This window comes from Leptinotarsa decemlineata, unplaced genomic scaffold (assembly GCF_025532065.1).
Source record: "Leptinotarsa decemlineata unplaced genomic scaffold, Ldec_3_MD MMD2_tig00003736_RagTag_RagTag, whole genome shotgun sequence".
In the NCBI taxonomy this organism is placed as follows: domain Eukaryota; kingdom Metazoa; phylum Arthropoda; class Insecta; order Coleoptera; family Chrysomelidae; genus Leptinotarsa; species Leptinotarsa decemlineata.
The window spans coordinates 5,255,774-5,277,398 of record NW_027412593.1 but is presented as its reverse complement, the minus strand read 5'-3'; the positions used below and the strand labels follow the sequence as shown (position 1 = coordinate 5,277,398).

The 21,625-nt window shown below is 34.7% G+C and overlaps 1 protein-coding gene across 3 annotated transcripts in view; it reads left to right on the top strand.

The window, feature by feature from the left end:
- Window positions 1-21,186, top strand: part of LOC111508891 (esterase E4) — a 76,323-nt gene extending 55,137 nt beyond the window's left edge. For all 3 annotated transcript variants that reach the window (XM_074178344.1, XM_074178342.1, XM_074178343.1), the window contains 5 exons: window positions 1,654-1,831; window positions 4,240-4,406; window positions 10,386-10,524; window positions 13,968-14,106; window positions 20,713-21,186. In XM_074178344.1, coding sequence (XP_074034445.1) covers window positions 1,654-1,831; window positions 4,240-4,406; window positions 10,386-10,524; window positions 13,968-14,106; window positions 20,713-20,893 — 804 coding nt within the window. In that variant the 3' untranslated portion in view covers window positions 20,894-21,186. The remainder of the gene's footprint in view (window positions 1-1,653; window positions 1,832-4,239; window positions 4,407-10,385; window positions 10,525-13,967; window positions 14,107-20,712) is intronic.
- The last annotated feature ends 439 nt before the right edge of the window (window positions 21,187-21,625 follow it).

Genomic DNA, 21,625 nt, shown 5'->3' with positions numbered 1-21,625 from the left:
AGACAACAGAAGCTGTCTGGCAGAAATTCAACTCTATCAAGAATGATAATATTGAAAATCGTACGATACTCTAAACTCATAAGCTCTAAGCTCATAACGAAACCATTGAATGTTTTATCATCAAACGCTACTTCGAAATCATCAGTGTTATCGTCAAACCATGGAAATGTTCAATCTACTTCAGATTATCTCATGAGTACTCCTATAGGAAAAAAATAATTTTTTGGTAGTGTGAATCTGTGAATAGTGACACGAGCACACTTCAAGATGGTATGAGAACAACTCTATTCGAAACATCATCATTCCACATCGATTCCTCGGATCCTGACTCCTCACCTAATATGAATGAAAGTCGTGAAGATGTTTTGGCAAAATATTTGAATGAAGTAAAATCTAGGAATCCAGCATATGATGGAACATTTGGTGTACGTATGGATCCTATTACACAAAAGCTGAAAATGTGGAGTCTAGTGGTACATTTTAAAAATGGAAACATTTCATTTTGGGATGCTGATGAAGTGAAAAAATATAAATGAGCAGGTAGCCCAGACTTGTATGATATGATCTTTTTGAAAAATCCGCAAGATGTTGATGATGAAGAAATTCGTAAAGTATATTCCAAAATATTGAAAATAACGAATGCTGCATATAAACAATATCATCTGAATGAGATTCTAAAAAATTTCGTGAAGTTATCAAACCTCTATTAGACTCACCACAATATCCAATAAGAAGTAGAAGTAAAATTTGTAGAGCACTCAAACGAGTGAAAATGGAAAAAACATATAATTCTAAACCTGTGAATTATGTGTACTGGAATTCACTGGAAGAGTTAGTTGCTATTGGTAGCTTCAAAGTCAGCTGGGCTTACTGGACATGACAATGAAATAATTTCAATTATTGAAAAATTACGTGAAGAAGATATAATATATTAATATATCCACAAGTAATGATCACTGTCACATCATCATTCAATGCAGTAACATCATCACCTTTTCTTTTTAATCATATTGAAATAGAATGACTAATGAAATAAATGATGTCAAACGACAAGTTGTCAATGAATTACATAGACCTGCAAAACATAACTTTCGCAGAAGAATAACCACCATCAAAGGTTTTACAGATCTATAGCAAATAGATCTAGCTGGACTACAACCTTACGCAAAAAGTAATAAAGGATACCGATATATACTTGTAGTGATTGATTTTTACTCAAAATATCTGTGAACTGTAGCAATTAAAGATAAAACAGGTAGTACAGTAACTAATGCAATGAAACATGTACTGAAGGAAGCTAAATTTTCTCCCAAACATATACAATACGATCCTGGGAAACAATTTTTCAATAGAAGCTTTTCATATCTCATGCGAGAATATAATATCAATCATTATCCAACATTTAGCACAAAGAAGGCGGCTATAGCAGAAAGAGTGATTCGTACAATAAAGACAGCTCTACAAGGAATTTTCGATGAGAGGGCACCTCAAAAAAACATAGTTTGATTTGTTTTCATTGTTCATTCCTTTTCAAAGATCAGTTGTTTTACCTTCTATAATAAAATTTTCCCATTTCCCGAAGTGTATATTCATTGAATAATAGATATGGGAATTACTACAAGTCTTCAGTTCCACCTCCATTTTTTGTTTCAGGTGCCCCCTCACCTTAGAGGGGATTTGCCTTATAATGTACCAGCCAATTGGACGATGACCATAGAAGACCCCATAGAGAAGAATGCTTTTCTAACAGGACCATTCCATGATGATGTGAAGGATGGAAACATAAACAAAGTGCCCATTCTAATTGGAATCACCGATGAAGAAATGATAGGTTAGGAAAAACCTCGTAAACTACCATTTTATAATCAAACCATGTTTCCAAAATTTGAGGCAATATTTATTGAAAGTCCATATCAAAACCAAGTGATTCAGTTCACTGTACCGTTTACAGTGGCATGACAGCGGCACGTATTGTGATACGATAGCTTTCTTAACTGAAAATTATGGATTAAAAAATATTGTACTGTCTAGAAACCTTAGCTACAACTTACAGTTCGATTACATAATTGATTCTAGTCTGGATTTAACTACCTGGAAAGACCTGATATAATCCACTGGTAAATGTTGGTAATTTCTTATTATATTAATTTTCATACTTTCCAGAATGTTAGCGGTGAGGTGGTAAAAAGCATACGTGTTTTGAATGTTCTTTCAGTTTGACATATGTAAACATCAGACAACATCTGCACGGCAGTTATATGAATTGCTGTGCAGATCTTGCAAGCTAACCATAATTCGCATAGAAGTAAGAATTGTTGGGAACACTATTATGAATTAAATAGGAAGTGTCATTATCAATCCCACTTCTGCAAAAAAATCAGTCATAGTTCACAAATATGGAGATTCATTATGGAAATAGATTTGACAAATATTGCAGAAAAATTGTCCTCATAATTTTTTTCCCGAGTGTAATCCTTTCGGAAATATGACGAATCAAAAAAATTGAAAATTTGAGCGAACCTTTGACTTCAAATATTATTTCATCAGATGTGGGATCGATTGGGACCTTATATCGTATGTCACCCATATTTGAAATAACGCAATTGAGAAACATAGAGAGTCAAAAGCTGTTGCGCTTGATATTTCTAAGGCCTTCGACCATGTTTGGCATGCAGGTTTGCAGGCCAAACTTCGATACTATGGGTTGTCAGAACATTTTTGTGTATGGCTCTCCAGTTTCCTGAAAGAACGTTTCCTGCAAGTGGCCATCGATGGTTATTTCTCTAATACACCATCAACGCCGGTGTTCCCCAGGGTTCTATACTATCTCCAACCCTCTTTTATATCAACGATTGATCATAAAAAACGAAGAATCCAATATATTGCTTCGCTAACGACTTCACACTCGTCTTATTATTCCATTTGGATTCCAGAACTTCGACTGCGGATGCACATCTTCACCGGCAGCGGGAGGTTGCATATCTTAATGAGGATTTAGAAATTTTCGAATTAGGTTGAATTAACAACGTTCAATTCAGTGCCACAAAAACCCAGGCATCAGTTTTCTACAAAAAGATAAATGTTTCCGTACCGGGTATATTAATGTCAGGACAGACAATTCCGCTTTCTGCTTCGATGAGTTTTTTGGGGGTTACAATGGACAACAATATGTCTTGGCAGTTTCGTGTCGCTGGAATTGCGAAGGCTGCTTCAAAAGCTTGGAACACCCTGTTCCGAACCAGAAAACTGTACAAACCTCAGCAACTTTTGATATTTTCCTCTTTTTCTATAGAGACTTTCACGGAAAGTGTTTGAGTGACTTGGCACATTTGATCCCACCAAGAGAGGTACATATCAGGAATACGCGACGGACTTTGGCTGCTCATCGTTTTGATGTTCAACTCAATACACATCGAGCTTCACTGTTCATGAACTCTTCAATTTGAAGATCTGATTTTATGTGAAAATGAATTTAATCTCTAGCGATTCAAATCCAATGCGAATGGATACTTTCGCACAGGCACCGCTCTGAGAGCACTACCGGAAGCACAGCAGAATTTTTCTGTAAAGCTTCTGTTTTGTCCTTGAAAAAAATAAATGAAATTCACCCTTTGCGACAAGGAAAAAAGTCACAGCCAATTCGGAATTAATATTTCTGTTATAGTTTTAGTTACACCATTTATAACTTAAGAACGGTTTAACCGATTCTCAGCATCATCAATCACAATTCAGGTTTTTTATACATCTCTTCATTTGGAGTTGGAAATCTATTTTCTTACCATTTTCAATTTTTTTCATCTCTGATTAAATTTTTTGTTCAGTTCGTACTGGTAACCATTCTACTCATTATCACTAATACTTCTCATCTTCGCGTGAGAAGCTGTTATGCAAGCTGTTATGTTGTTCACAATTTCTCTGCTTTGTCTGAGAAACTTGTTTTTCAGTTAACTGTTCGGAGACATTTTCAAAAATAACAATGAACTACTCGAGTTACTCAATGTTAAAGAGCTCTCGCCTCATTCCGTCGACGCACTGCGCAACCGATTTTCAGAGGCATAGTTAGATTTGCCAAACTGAAGTTATACCAATTTTCAAATGGGTGGTATATTCATTTGTTGTGACTGAAAAAAAAAGCTACCTGCTACCCTCCAAGTTACCCATATTTTCTTTTTTTTTCATTTGAACTCAATATTTTGAATTCTTTTCATCGACTTAATTCCAACTATTTTAATTTTTCAGGTATTGATCTAACACCAGAAATGGCAGCCTCTGTCGATAATAACATTACTTGTATCGTTAACTCTAAAGCAAATATAAAAGAAGAAAATAAACTTGCATTCGCTACCGAGCTCAGAGATATATACACAAAGGTTCCCTTTCAGCAGAATATGACGGCGTTTTATAAGGTGAGTTAGATTAATTGAAAACGTCACTCTGCACATCTATCTCAGCTAATTTTATAGCGGGAAAAAAATTGATTCTCTGAAGTATTGTAATGCGTAGTTTTAAAAAACATTCAAATTCTTTCATTCACAAAAAGCTACAATATCAACAAGTAACATGAACTGTATTCAGGTTTGAAAACGTTGTTTGATATGCGCGTTGATGAAAATGTTGCGCCTCTGGTGTTTGGAAACAGTGCTCACTATGATTGAATTTTGAAAAATAATCTAGTTCACAAAATTTCAGAATGCCACGATCCGTTATTTCACTCAGAATAATTGCTGAATGGCGCAAGCAAATAGTTTGAAAGTTATGAATAATTCAAATAAAAAAAATGACGTTAGATTTTTGCGAAATCTGAACTACAGATCATTAACGAACAGAAAATGTTGTGAAAAACTGTCAACCCTCGAAAGTTTGGTAATAATATTTAAAGTTTCAACTGAGCGATGAAAATGAAGGTAAAAACCGATAATAGTTCGAGTCGAGCACGCGACGTCCGTTAGGTTGGGTTAGGTTAGGTCCAAAGTGAGTGGGTCTATTCGAACCTCCACCACAACCCGCAAGAGTTCACTGTGGCTCACACCTATTCACACTCGACCAAATAAACCCAGCTTCTTAACGAAGCCGATTAGATTGTATGGTGAGTGTTCTTTCAGGTCAGATGATAAGAGTACAGGTCTGCCGAACTCGAAAAACCTGATTCAGTCTCCAACGGGGCAGGCACAAAGTATGTGCTCTACTGTTTCTTCATTTCCCAAACAAAGGCGACACACACTGTCTTCCGACAGTCCAAGTATCTGCATATGATGATTCAAATGACAGTGACTTGTGAGAATGCCTGTTAGACATCGTAGTTCATCCCTACTGTATTCTCTATCCCTACTGTTTGGTATCAAGTTTCGAAGGGTGAATAAATGCCTTGGAGTGAGCCAATCCTGGAAGATTCTGCCAGAAGTCAAAAAATCTTCTTGCCATCCAGGTATTCAATCTTTGTTTGGCAAAGCCTGAAGCGATGCCAATGACAGGTTTAGGTCCGATGAAGCTGTTTGCAGCACCCTCCTTTGCAAGGGAGTCAGCAGCCTCATTGATTTCCAGGCCAGTATGGCCAGGAATCCAGACCAGAAACAATCTGTTTAGTCTTCTTATCGAGTAGAGTCGTTTTTGGCAATTCACTACCAATTTAGAGGTTGCTCCGTAGAAGTCAAGAGCTTCTAACACCACTTGACCGTCCGAGAATATTTTTATGGACTTGTATATGAGGTTGGATTTTTCAAATCTCTCCGCACACAACTCAATAGCGTAAATATTTCCGCTTTAAATACAGTTGCAAAGGTTCCTAGGCAGGTTGATATCCCTGTCCTGGGTCTGCGACTGAAAACACCTGCACCAGAACCGAAAGGTGTTTTTGCTCCATCTGTGAACCAACAACTATCTGCTCTTGATATTTCCTTCTCCCGGAGGATCCAGTCCTTTCCACTCGAGAACGCGACGTCCGTATCGGTCGCTTAAAAAAATAAGGTCGAATTTAATTTTTCTGAAAAAATATTTTTTTGTTCATCAATTTGTATTTCATTCTCTTCAACGTAGTCTTTCTCAGATATAATGAATACAATTGTGCCTGCTTTTTTTTTCAATCCTCGAAGAAGTTCTGGTATGCACTTTTCGATATGTCCTGGAGCTCTCAGAGATTCAGTTTTAATCTTCTCAATCTTCGTGAAACGCCGTCCTTCCATAGGTCTCTTCAATCGTGGGAACAGGAAAAAGTCGCAGAGGGACCAATCTGGTGAATACGAACAGGCAATGACGAGTAAGCAGGTGCATTATCGTGATGCAAATGCCATGAATTGTTTTCCCACAATTCCGGACGTTTTCTTCGTATTGCTTCTCACAAGCGGGGCATTACTTGAAACAAACATCGCTGCACACGCTTCATGCCCAAAATTTTCGAAAAAATTGAATGGCATGAGCCAACTGATAAGCCCATATTCCCAGCAACTTCTCTAATAGTGATTCGAGGATTCTCCATAACAATTTTCTTCACTATCTCAACCTTTTCATCGGTTGTTGATATGCTGGGGCGTCCAGGACGAGAGTCGTCATTCACATCTTCTTGGCCTTCTGCGAAAAGCTTGTACCACTTGTAAACATTTTTCTGACAGTACAATCACCATATGCTACTGTCAACATTTCAGGTATTTTTGAGCACTAAATTCCATTCTTTACACAAAATTTGATATATTTTTTTCGATAACAGAAAATCGCCGAATGTACGAATGTACGTAGACCGCGAAATTTGAACATTAACCTCATATTCAGAACAGTTCACGTATTATTTCAACTCTTCAAATGCGAATAGTGATTGTTAAAGGAAATTAGTACTCTGTATAAAATTGAATACCAGTATGTGTTTATCGCAATTTTCCTCCTAATTCTAATTTTATCTCATGACAGTTTTCATCAAGTTGAAGATTTATATGGAAAATTATGTTTAAAATGGGAGCGTGGAATTTGTTTCAAGCTATTCCTTGAAGGCTTTAGAAAAAAATCAGTGGAAAAATGAAAAAATTATTTCTCATCAATAAAAGCTACATGCATATATTTTTTCATTTCATTATTTTCATTGTTTGGAAAATTATTATTAACGGATGAATCGTTCATGAGATGATTGATTTTTTTCTGGAATTCCAATTATAAAGAGAAGTAATGATTCGAGAAAAAAAATTCAAAATAATTTTCATTGCATTACAAAAACGCATTCTTTTATCAACTACTTATTTTCATCGGAAAACATCATTATTGAGAAACCATTTTTTGGAAAATTATACACTGCTTTCTAGTATTATAGAAAAAAATGTTTTGTTTTCAATTTTTTATTTATTTATTCAATTAAAAATATCTCATATGAATGGATTTCGACAATTCATTTTCAAATAGTAAGGAAAAATAATAAAAATAACTATATGTTCAAATATGATATATCAAATAAAATATTCCATAAAATGATACATGATTATTATCATTTGTTTCTTACTTTTTAAATTAGGACAATTGATTTTTATATTTGCACTGTTGATCAAATAACATATTCTGGAACTTATTTTTCAAAGTGATTTTTTTCCTTATATACTGGTTATGACGTTTTCGTTAGTTACTGCTTGGATGATTTCTTTAGAATACGAAAAATTAGTAGGAATAGTGATTTTCAAAAGAAGAGAATTCATAATTTCAATATTTTTACCAAAAATTAATTATTAAATTTATTTTTGATCTATGAGAAATTGACTTTTTTTTTTCTAGAAACCATTATCTCTGGTAATGATTATGATTCTATATTGAATGATTTTCAAAATATTAATATTTTTATCAAAAATTGATTAACAAATGTATTTTCAAGCTACAAATAATTTACATTTTTATTTTCTAGAAATCAATAATGTTTTTCATTTCTTGATTGTTCGTCAAAAAACCTTTTTTTTTTAATTTTTCCAACAAAAATTTCTGATTGTCTAGTTGTCAAAAAAGTAGTATCGGTAACTAATGGACTAGTCAATCCTGACAGTTATTTGATTTGAGGGTTGTTTGAATGTATGAAATCAAATCACTTCTTTCTCAGCTTTCCAAAACGAGAAATCGAAAAATGCTATATTGTTGAACAGAGAAATGAAACACTTTTGAACACGGTATCACATGCTATCCCTATTCATTTCAAATTTCCATAGGGGTAGCTATTACCCCTAAGGGGTTGAACGGGACAATTGAATCATTTTGTGAGAAAGTGTATTTTCATATATAAAAATTAACCCGTTTACCAGCAATCATTGTAGCGAACATTCGCTTTCGAATAAATTCAGAGTAAGTTAATTGCTCGTGAATTTTCAATATGGTACAACTCTTATTACTTGACTTATTTGTAACCGTCTTATAAAGTTACTTCACATTTCTTATGCACAATTATTGGTTTTGGAATGAAACATAATTATCAATTTTATTTTTAATATTATAACTCGTGGTAAACATATTCAATAAGTTTTAGATACCCATAATTGAACTTTTTGGCGATGAAATTCATTCAGAGTATTGCTGGGACCAATATCATCGTGAAGTCGTAATGTTCCGATTGCTGATTAATAACGCCTAGGAAGTTAACGTATTCAAGCTTCAAAAAATAGATGCAAGTATTTCATTAGTATATAAAAGTGCGAAACAGTCGCTTTTTGAGTAAAATTCATTAATGAGAGTTGTTGAACAACATTCTATTAAGTTGTTGTTTTTTGTGCGTGATCCTACTGAATAAATTGAAAAGGGAAATATTTTCAGGTCAAACTGAAGAAAGAAGCCTACATTGAATAAGACGAAGTAAACAGTCCTTTTGAAACAACTAATTTCATATGAAAATTGAATCACACAAAACACTTTTCTTCTTATTCAGTCTGTTCTCCAAACATTTGTTATGAAATTGAAGCGATATCATTCACAGAAACACTACATGAAATGAGTGGAAAAGCATTGATATAAAATTTCACTAACTTTGAAATCTAGCATTGTAAGGGTGTAGTTCTCAAAGTTTTTGATTGAAAACTGTTAGCCTACTCATTTTTACCAACAGAACCTTCATAAAAAGCATCTGCAATGAGGGACCTTTTTTCCTTTTCACTCGTAGGACTAAAGTAACCAAAAAATCGAACCCTGAGTCTACAGAGGATACGAACATCGACTAAATGACCCCAATTGCCTTCCAAATAACATCGAATTGGGAGAAAAAGCTTCTCAGTTCTCCAATTCTCATTTTCGTTAACAAACCTAGCAGGCCAGGTGGTGCAGTCAAAAAGCGACTCATCGCTTCTTCAAGAGTGGGATATCTTCTGCTTTGCCTTGCACGGAATTCTCGAACAGCAGGAGAAGAAACCAACTCTTCATGAGCGAACGCTTATAATGATTCACGGAAACCAGAAGTGAAAAAGCCCTGCAAAGCAAAATCTAATATAACAACCAATCAACTGAAATCTCTTCAGTATGCCACTATGATTGCCGTATAATCCACAGATATGATTCCTGGGCTGCACAATCAAACCTGGATAGCTACAGCACAGCAGCGGGGGCTAAAAATTTCCCTACCGGGTCAGGTGTTACCCGTGTGGATGAAAGACCTCCTGGATGATGTCTCATCCTAAGAGTTACATACAAATCTTCCGAAATGATGGACCTCTCTATCCTATCATAAGTTATGACTATGATTATAACTCGACGGAACGACCAAGTGCTCTTTCTGTAATATCGGATCGAAATGAAAGGTTTCTCAATTCCACAACACTTGATATGGTTAACAAACCCAAGTGACTAGGTGGTGCAACCAGAAAACAACTCCTCGCATCCTCAAGAGCCAAAAGAAGAATATCAATATGCTTAGCATACAATTATCGTGCAGCAGTAGCAGAATCTGCATTAGGAGAGAAAACGAACTACGAACTACGGCTATGCTCAAACAATGATGATTCATACGAACCAGTGGTGGATAAGCTATGCATGACTGAATTCAATTACTCACAGAGACCCCGATATCGACTAATCGAATGAAAACTATTCAGTATGTCATTATGGTTGCCAGGTTTATAGGTATGAATACAGAGCTGCACCTTACGGCCTAGATATATCCAGATTTAGGAGTCACATGGCTGGAGAGTGCAGTTAGTAACCTGCTGATGGGGTGGGGTCTTCCTGATATGCGTCACAGGAGCCCTACCTTCCAAGCAACACATTCGTGCTACCTATCTACCTGACGAAGGTAGTCGCAGATAGACGTGGAACATTTTTGAAACCACCTAAACCATTACAACCATATAAACCATTCTGAACTCAAAAATATTGTGCTTAGTAAGTGCGGTTCACTTCTCTTCAGCGAAAAAAAAAGCATATTCTGTACCTACATTTTTGTTTTCCAGTTCAATTCCGATGTAATTTTTGCTAGTGCCTTGATTCGTCATGCGGATCTGCACTCTAAGCACGCAGAGACCTATTTCTACCAGTTTTCCTACAAGGGGCATCTTAATGGATTGCTAAAACCGCTAAAGCGACCTCCAGGTAAAATAAATTTTCATTATCAAATACATTAATTATCAATAAATAAGGCAAAATACATTATCAATGTTGGATTGATACTCTGGTTATTCTGTATGTATTATAGTAGTAATTATACATATTCAGTGTCGTGGTCAAAGTACTCTTTTTGACGTATAAATTGAAACTTATCAGTTGACGTATCAGGTGATACGTCTGGAGAAGTACTTCGACCACGGCACTGAAGATTACTGCCGCAGTTGCAGTTGAAACATTTGGGGATTGTAACCAAAGAAGACCACGGCAAAACTCGGAAATCAACCAAAACATTTATGCAAGCCGTGAGTCTATATTTCTAAATTATAGTTGTGCACAATACCACTATCAGTACATACTATAAAACTAAGCAATGAGATTACTACAACTGAAATCATAAAGAAGAAATTGAATACTTCCGACCATAACATGAGCTACTGTGAAAAAACTCTTCAGAATTGGATAAAGAAACTAGGATTTATATTTAAAATAATGAACAAATGTCAAGCAGATATGGAAAGCAGAAAAATAGTGGAATTGCGTAACAAATACTCAGAACAAATAACTGAATATAGACAAGAACAACGGCAAATTTTCTATTTGGGCGAAACTTGGTATGACACTCACGACACAGTTTGCAAAGGGTGTAACTGATGGTTCGAGAATATGTACGCCTAACATTCCTGCAAACAAAGGATCGCGACTAATCATTGTGCATGGTGGAGGAAGTAAAGGATGAGTTCCGAATTCTTTGAAATTATGTGGACGAAAACTTGAGGACTGCAATGTTGACTATCATTAGAACATGGAAGCTGATATTTTCTAGGAATTGTTTGAAAACAGATTCATCCCATATGTGGATGCGAATAGTGTAATAGTTCTTGACAACGCTTCCTTAGCGGCAGCTCATCAAAGTAAAAATTCGAGGAAAGATGAAATACAAAGTTTCTTGATGGATAACAATTTGTAATTTGAAGAATACTATATCAAAAACCAACTACTTGAAGTTTTACAGACAAAAACATTTGAAAAAGTGTATGCCCTATTTTTGTGTGTTCAATTCCATGGAGTTGATTTGGAGAAAATTGAAACAAAGCATTAGGCGTAAAAATAATTTTCCAAAATCTGATAAGAAAGTAATAGATCTAATCAAAGAAGAAGTATCTAATATTACCGAAGAAGATTGGCAGAAACGGACTAAAAAAGTAATTTTAGTTGAAAAAAACTATATGGAGATCGCACACTTCCATATTAATGGTGGAAATAAATTCATTATTGATTCAAAAGACGACAGTGATAGTGAAACAGAGAATATAGAAGAGGAATTATGAGAAGCTTTCGAAGAAAGTTAGTGACGTGATTTTGAAGCGATTCTGTTTAATTATCTGCTAGCACTTTCGACAGCTGGTCGTGCTGTCATCCTCTAGGCCTTATCCTATCTATATCTAGATACTATCTACTATATCTAGATAGAGTAGGGCCTAGAGGATGACAGCACGACCAGCTGTCGAAAGCGCTCGCAGATAATCAAACAGAAGTAATAGAGCTTCAAATCCTTTTTATAACTTACATTAATAGTAAAATACTGAAAATAAAGGAAAATTAGTCGCATCATCAAAAAGTAAAAAATAAATATATATGTTAGATCTGAAGTTCTCACGGATAGGACTATGCTGAACTGGTTATCGGGTATTTGATCCATTTTTGAAAAGATAATGAAGATACCCTTTGAACGATATATCACAAGCCTATACTCAACATTTAAAAAATTGGTGGTTGGCAGGGGTGGCATTTTTCCGTTGGAGTATTTAAATTATAATTTAAATTTGACGTGTTTCGTGATTTTGTTGAAATATGTACTGTAATCGAAATACTGAATTTATTCCATTTGGCTTTTACACACTGTATAATGTGATAAATGAAAAGCTATCCAGACAAACATGAAAACATTTCTTATCGAATCAAATACCTTAGTTACCTAAGCATTGAATGCACATTATACTTGCCCTCTACTCCGTACAATTCAAATTATTGTCAATTAAGAAGTTATTAAGCGACAAAATGAATTCAAATATGGTCCCTAACACTCTCAACCCAATATTTTTCATAATATCAATGAGTAGATTCTGGTAAATGTCTGCCGTAAAACAATTACTTTCTCGGTTAATACCACGCTGAATATTGAATTATATCCAAGAGACATTTATGCAAGATACCTCACGGAGGTTAGTCTCGCAGATGATTCTCGTTCATCCAGGAGCAGGACCGTCCTGAAATTATTTTTTCCCGTATAGGCCTTTGTTCACGAAATGGAGCTGTTACTAGTTAACAATCTTTTTTTCAGGCGAAGGTTTCATACATGCAGTTGACCAGGGTTGAAATTATTCGAGCCCCAAGTACTTTGTTGTTTGTGTCGGATCTTTCCTGAAAGATGAAATGTAATATTTCGAAACCGGTCTGCAGGTGATCTACCCAAATAATTTCAGCATGATCCTGCTGCTGGATGAACGAGTAACATCTGCGAGACGAACCTCTGTGAGGTATATTGCATTAATATCTGTTAGATATAATTCAATATCCAGCGTAGTATCAGCCAGGGTAGTAGTTATTTTCTGTCAGACATTCACCAGAACCTACTGTGTAGGTAGTTGGAAGAGATTTAATTTCAAGATACTCATTTTCTTCTTATATGTATACAGTCTTCAGATACGTTTTTACCTCTGAAAAAGTATACAATTTGAGTTAGTTACTCGACTTTTCAGATCATTCATTTTAGATGATAACGAACCACAGTCACTACCCTGGGAAACTCCTTGTTTCGCATTTATTCTATATGTTCATTGTATATTTACCTATTCATTTCGACCCATTGAATACCACCACTCGGAAAGTCAATTCAAAATTTCTTCCCCGAAATTATAATATTTTATTTGTTAAGTAATAATACGTGATTGACTTTATCGCATGCTTTTGATGAATCTGCTTTTCAAAAGTGATTAAGATGTCTCTTTGATACATCAGAAAATCAGTAGTTACATAACTGTTCTTGGAGAATACATGCTACTTATCTGTTAAGGCAATACAAAGATATTTTTTCTGCAACAAGGCAATCCAACATTTTAGGAATAACTGATGAGGGGTTTTACATTATTCTCATTCCGTGATTTGATTGGGTCTGATTCTATGAATATTCCCTAAGCGAGAAAAATATTGAATAATGCGAAAAGGGGAAAACTCAAGGTATATACATTTTTGTAGGATTGTTCATATTGTCCAGTAGGAACATTTGCAAAATTAGTATTTCTCTTTCGCTAAATAGCTCACTTTGCTTTAGAGCCCTCTTAGTACTTACTTTCAATTTGACAGTTTTTGTCAATTCATCAAATTCCTCATTTGATACTTTTTCCTCAGACAACCCAAATATTTTCCAGGTCTTGGAAGGAATGGACATTGTGAGGAACTACCATACTTATACAAATACAGATGGGACCCAGATGTTATTCCCTCACCATCCGATATACTTACTAGGAAGCGCCTAGCCACATTGTGGGGAAATTTCATCAAATATGCGTATGTATACCAGTTTTAAAAACGCCTAGAATAAATTGAAGAGGTTTGTTTTCATGAGAGATTAATTTTTGGAAAAGAAGGGTTTCGGTTTTCTACTTCTCCATCTTTATATAAAAAAAATGTGGAAATCTTCCAAAGCAGGGAAGAAAAAAATAAATTTCAAAATAAAATCTTTACAAAGATGTGTAGTTCATGCAAAACAGTAACTTTCAAACATAAAACTGGTAGAAAAAGCCCTCTCGGAACAATTACTTTCTCATAAACTTTATATTATATGAAAGAGAAACTACTTTCGAAACAACTACTCTTATATGAGTAGTGATAATACAAAAAACACTTTTCGCTATTCAGTTTGTTCTTCAAACATGTGTTATGGAATTGAAACAGATATCATTCACATACTTGCTACACAATTAATCCAGTCATTTAAGCTTAAATTAGGTAAGAATCTCGGAATTCAAGATACCCAGCTGTAAGTCTGTAAATACTTGTATATTGACACCCTAAAAGTTGTCTTAAAACCTACATATGGTAGGGTGCAGATACAGATTTAATGCATGAAGAAAATGATAAAATATAATATAATTGTTAATAAAAATTAACAAATATTTATAATCATTGATTTATCGATAGCTCATCAACTATATACGGCGCGTTTTCGACCGGAGGCACCGGTTGACCTGAAGTGATGATGTCACCGCGCGCTCTCCGCCCTCTATCTCGAAAACGGTTCACCGTATAAAAAATTTTTTTCAACAAAATTTGTAGAGAATTTTGTATTCTACAATATTGATAATGAATAAAAATAGCAAAAAACCCATAGGAAATGAGATATTTCCAAAAAAAGCGCAAAAAAACCGATTTTTGTGACCTTTGACCTTGAAATTTAATAGTTGCTTACACCCTACCATATGTAGGTTTTGAGACAACTTTTAGGTAAATACAATTATTTACAGACTTACAGCTGGGTATCTCGAATTCCGAGGTGAACTTACTATAATGACTGGACTAAATATAGTATATGAAAGAGGTAAAATTTCACTTGCGACTTCGTGGTACACTGTCATCCTCAATGGCAGACATCCGATGTTTCGGAATAAGACACTTGCCTTAATGCCTCTTCAGCACCAATTTGGATAATATTACAAGATGGAGCACCCAGTTTATTCATAAAATTACGACTGTATGTTACGGACGAGTTGAATCTACTCATGTCATCGATGACAATACTCAATGACATTCATTCGCTTATTTGATTCAATCCCAGCCTATAATAGTTTAGAATTTAACAAAAATATATTTTTCCTATAGATACTCTAGAAAAATGTAACCTTTCACAACCTGAAAAAAAATTATAATGATGCATTTCACACAGTGGCAAACAACATTCGATCTTCAAAGGGACGCTGTAAACTTTGGCATCCAAGATTTCCATAGTTCCACCAAGTCCCTTGCAAAGTATTCATTTGTTGATTGTGACAAAAAAGGGCCTTTTGGCTACACTATTCTTCATGGTGGTGCCACAGATTAAAAAAAATCTTTTTAATAACGAGCGTTACACATTATAGTTAATTCGAGTTTATTATAGAAATTACAGATAAAAGTTAGTATACAGGCTGATTCACGGTGGATGGCACATTAGACGTTTCTGGTGAATCAGACAACGGATCACTTTGAAAATTTAATGAAGGGCATATTCGGACATTCTCTAGCCAACTAAAATATTTTCGATAATGCGGTGTTGCCGCTTCTATTAGAAAGCAGTAGCAACTTTGATTTTTCAAATGGAAGACTCTGTATATAATATTAGTTTTGGAATCTCCAACAATTGGAGTTAGGTGATACTTGGACACTTCCCACACGTCAGTCTAATCTCCGTTACTTCAATACAGGGTGGTAAAAAATTACAGTTTTTTCGTTTGCTTGAAAAAGTTGCTGAAATTTGATTATTTTAAATGGAACACCCTGTATATTATTGAAAATTCGGAAAGCTGCTGAAATTTGCTTTCTTTCTATGTATATCATACCTATACCTAACTAGTCAAGTTTCGGACTTATGAACATTTATTTGTGAAATGTCCCTTCAGAATGGTATTTCCATTCGGTATTTGGTAAGCAGGCCATGATTACTATTTGACAGTAGCGTTGTGACATTCTCCTAATAATATCGACATTTTCGTCACTTCAGAAGTTGCAAATACCGTCAAAACGATGGAACAAAACTATTCAAACGAAGTTCTTATGAATTTGTTTATTATTTTTGGACAGTGTGACAAAATTATCAGCAGAACATGTAGAAAGTTCAATGAAATGTATCCGAATCTACCGCCAATGAACCTCAAGAAATTTATACGAATTCAGAACAATTTCAATATGTTTGGATAAACTTTAAAAAAGCACCAAGAAACTTGAAATTGGAAATATTGATATGAATAATTATAAAAAAGTAAAACAATCATGTGGAATATTTCAAAATATATTCGAATCGCTGGCCGTTCACTTCCAAGCACTTCAAAATGCGGGTGTTGACTGCTTTCGTGTTGGCAGATCTGATTTCATTGGGATCCAAATATTCAAATGTTTGGGCAATCCTTTCTAACAATTCATCTCTCGAACGCACGGGTATTTTGTAAACTTTTTCTTTAAACATTCCCCACAAATAAAAATCTAATGGATTAAGATCGGGTGATCTCGCTGGCCAATTCCATGGTCCCAAGCGCCTCATCCACCGATCGTCAAATAGTCTATCCAGTTCTGCGCTCACTTCTCTTGTGCAATGTGCAGGAGCTCCGTCTAGTTGGTACCAACAGTTTCGATAATCTTCGAGTGGCAGATTATCCACGAAACTGTCTACAGTATTCTCCAAAATATTCAGGTAGCTTCTGGATGTTAATGACTCCTCGTATATCACGTACCTCAATTTGTTGTCCATCAACATGCAGAAGACATTAAAACTAAATTTTTCTTGAAATCCGGCTTCTTTTGTGACGTGAGGATTTTCACTGGACCAATAATGACGATTTTTTCTATTGAAAAATCCCTTCTCTCGGAAATTTCGATTCATCAGTCCAAATAATTTTATTTAAAAAAAGTGGATCTTCTTGAATGCGTGTCAACAACATTTCACAAAATTCTACTCTCTGTTGAGGATCTTGAGGCTTCATTGCTTGAATTTTGGTGAATTTATAATCATGCATTTTATGTCTTCGCAAGATTCTTTGAACCGATGAATATTTTATACCCAAATCTTCTTCAGCACTTCTTATCGATGACTCGGGAAATGCGTGAAAATATGCTAAGACATTAATCTGGTTGTCTTCGAAAGTTACGGGTCGAGGCAAGTTTCTTGGTGCTTTTAAAGTTGATCCAAATGCATTGAAATTGTTCTGAATTCGTATAAATTTCTTGAGGTTCATTGGCGGTAGATTCGGATACATTTCATTGATTTTTCTACATGTTCTGCTGATAAGTTTGTCACACTGTCCAAAAATAATAAACAAATTCATAAGAACTTCGTTTGAATAGTTTTGTTCCATCGTTTTGAAGGTATTTGCAACTTCTGAAGTGACGAAAATGTCGATATTATTAGGAGAATGTCACAACGCTACTGTCAAATAGTAATCATGGCCTGCTTACCAAATACCGAATGGAAATACCATTCTGAAGGGACATTTTCACAAATAAATGTTCATAAGTCCGAAACTTGACTAGTTAGGTATGGGTATGATATACATAGAAAGAAAGCAAATTTCAGCAGCTTTCCGAATTTTCAATAATATACAGGGTGTTCCATTTAAAATAATCTAATTTCAGCAACTTTTTCAAGCAAACGAAAAAACTGTATTTTTTTACCACCCTGTATTGAAGTAACGGAGATTAGGCTGACGTGTGGGAAGTGTCCAAGTATCACCTAACTCCAAACCAAATTTCGATATCATAGTACTTCTTAACTAAAAGATATCGGCATTTTTAGAAGTCATGATTTTCGAAAAAAAAAATTGAAATTAATTTTTATTTCGAAAACGGTAACAGATAGGTATAGGGAAATATCAAGAAAAGTTGTCGGGCAATTGTTGGAGATTCCAAAAATAATATTATATACAGAGTGTTCCATTTGAAAAATCAAAGTTACTACTGTTTTCTAATAGAAGCGGCAACACCGCATTGCCGAAAATATTTTGGTTGGCTAGAGAATGTCCGAATATGCCCTCCATCAAATTTTCAAAGTGATCCGTTGTCTGGTTCACCTGAAACGTCTAATGTGCCATCCACCGTGAATCAGCCTGTATGTTTCTCTCATTTACTGAAAGTAAATTCATTTTTGTTTTTTTTTCTTTTTGAATGTTTTGAATATACAAGGAGTACCATTTATATTTCGGGAATAGCAAATAAAAACAAACATTTTTTATTAAAAATTTTATTTTTTTCCGAAATATTTCCCTTGATGTTCAATATACTTTTGCATTCGTTCAGATCATTTGTCAAAGCAGTTTTTCCATTCCTCTTGAGACACCTTCAAAATATGGTTTTTGGACGCTTTGACCCCTTCTTTGGCGTTCATAAATCGTTGACCACGCAGTTTACGATGCAGTATTCGGGAACAAGAAGGAGTCATTGGGTGCCAAATCAGGACTGTTCGGAGAATGAGTCATCAATTAATGTTTTGTCTGCTCAAAAATTCACCTGTTTGACGAGATGTGTGAGAGCTCAAACTGTCAGGATAGAGAATGATTCCTCTTCGGCGGTTATTTTTATGAATTTCTCCGAAGACTTTCGGCAAATAAATGCTCGATTACTGTTTTGTTTCCGGCTCATACGCGTATACGCACGATTCATCACCTGTCACGATTTTATACGTGGTGCTTTTGAAGCACCACGGTCGAACTTGACGCTAGCATTTTTTTGAGCGATAGATGAACTATGAGGTATCCAACGAGAATTTTTTTACAATCAAGTGTTCATGTAAAATCGAATGTAATGAAGTGTTACTGATGTCCAAGGATGCCTCTATCTCACAAAATATCACATCATGATCTTACATCATCAGTTTAGGCACTGCATCGATGTTTTGTGGCACAACAACTGATTTTGGACGATCTTCACGGAATTCGTCGGCGACCGTTCTACGACCACGATTGAATTCACTATACCAGCGATATACTATGGTTTTTGATGATGCTTTATCGCCATACAAAAAACTGAGTACATCGACACACTCTTGTTGAGAAAATTCACGTCGAAAGTTGTGAAAAATAATCCAACAAAAACCTTCTTGAAATTGTCATTTTTTGGTCAAATTGATTTTCTTAACTCACTGCGAACAAAACGAATAGCACTTGTACATCAAAACGTTGTGAGTACGTTCATGCTAAAAAAAGTCAAACTTCATTATGGTGTTGCCACATTAGTGTTGCCAGTTTAAGAAATATAAATAGTCCTTTATCGTACACTGCGATAAGAAGGGCTAGAATGGGAGAATCGGAATAAGTTAGACACACAAAGTCAGTTGAATTAGAAAAAAAGTTGTTCATTTCGAAACTTACCTGAATGAGAGTTTGAAATTTGTGGAATTCTAATTCAATATGGAGTTATCGCCAAAGAGGCTAGGTTATAACGGATAATGAGGATACACTAGAAAAACACATTTTCCACGATATTTCTTTATTGTGACTAGTTTCGGCTATTACACCTTTTTCAAAACTAACTTATAACTATTATACCATTTTCAAAACTAAGTTAGTTTTGAAAATGGTGTAATAGCCAAAGCTAGTCACAATAAAGAAATATCGTGGAAAATAGACAAAAGTGTGTTTTTGTAGTGTATCCTCAGTAAACATGAATTTCCACAAAATATACAAGTCGGCAATCAAAGAAATAACGGATAATTCTTTTTCCAGTACATATAGAAAATAAATTTGGTGCTGGTGTTTTTTGGAGAGGAAAATTGAATTCGAATTGAAAATATATGAACGCCATCTTGTACAGTTTGAAAAGTGACTATGGGAAAGTGTTTCATATAATTTTTTAAATGAATCGCCTCTGTATCCCTTTACAGTTTCCGATTATTCCATGCTGGTCCTCCTTATATTGAACAGACGGAAGAAGGTTGGAATAAATCACCTGAAAGTAAACTTTTCTAGAACTCATCACTTCCCTATTCTTGAACTATGGATACTGCTTGTTCATAAACATCATCATGTACCTCTGAGAATTTTTTGAATTGCATATTATATAAAAATCAATCAAGAATAAAAAATATCAATTCTCCTAAGGCCATAGCTCCATCAGATGATACTAGGTAATTTTCAGAAAATTGAAGAAACTTTCACTCAAAAACAAAATTTTCCAGTCTTTATGAAATATACATTTGAGACATGTTCCATCAAAGTTCAAGATGGCGAAGGGTTTTCAAGTAAATAACACAATACCATTGAAAGCTACTTGATAGAAGAAGCAACTTCAGAACAAAATTGTTGTGTTTTCTTCGATGAAGACTGTAGATATGTTGAATATATTCACCATTTCTACAAATACAAATAATCTAACACTAGGCTAGTTACTATCAGCAAATTCATCTAATTTCAATAATATGGATATTATTTTCAGGAATCCTACCCCTAGTCGTGATCCTGTACTGGAAAATAAAATTTGGCCCAAAGTTACACCAAACGAACTGAATTATCTGGATATCGATCATAATTTGAGTGTGAGAAAAGATCCAAGATCATACAAAGCCTGGAAGCAACGCCTAGAAAAATATTTGGAACATCCAATAACAACTTATTGAAACACTAATTGTATACCTAGTGAAACATTTTTTTCCGTATCGTAAACTGTGTGAAGAATTTCGCCATATGTTTATTATCATCGATTTTATGAAGTATCGTCCAATTCCAATTAAAATACGTCCATAAGCTGAACATGAGCACCTGTTTCATTTTCTAACTTGCATAGATAAAAATTGTTTTAATTGATCAGTTAAAAGGTATAGTGCATATGAACAAAAAAAAAATATCGGTGAATGAGTGATTTATTTTTGAAGCGAATGTGAAGAAAATACAGTTCATGTTCTTAGTTCAACTGTTTTTCAATGCATATCTACATATAGTATCCTACAAATGTTTAAAAAATCTTCACTTTCTAGATCTAAAGTCAATTCGTATACGGATGGACCTTGTTTGATTTTGTTTTGAACTTTTTCGGTTGATTAAATACGTTCAGCAGAGGATTTTTCAAATGAGGGAATACTTCATTTATTCAAAATATCATTGAAATAAATATTCCGCCACATAGAGCTAAAGGGAAACATGAAAACGACATGAATTTCTTGTTTTTTGGCTGAATGAAGGCAGGTTGATTTTTTTGAATACCAGTATTTTCTCAAACGTTCCATATTTCCATTATCAACCAGATTGAGCATACTGCAAAAACATGAAATTGAAAATTCGGTCCAAATTAGGGATTATGATTGCCAAACCTATAATTCGTATTACATTTATTCTAATTCATTCAATTATTG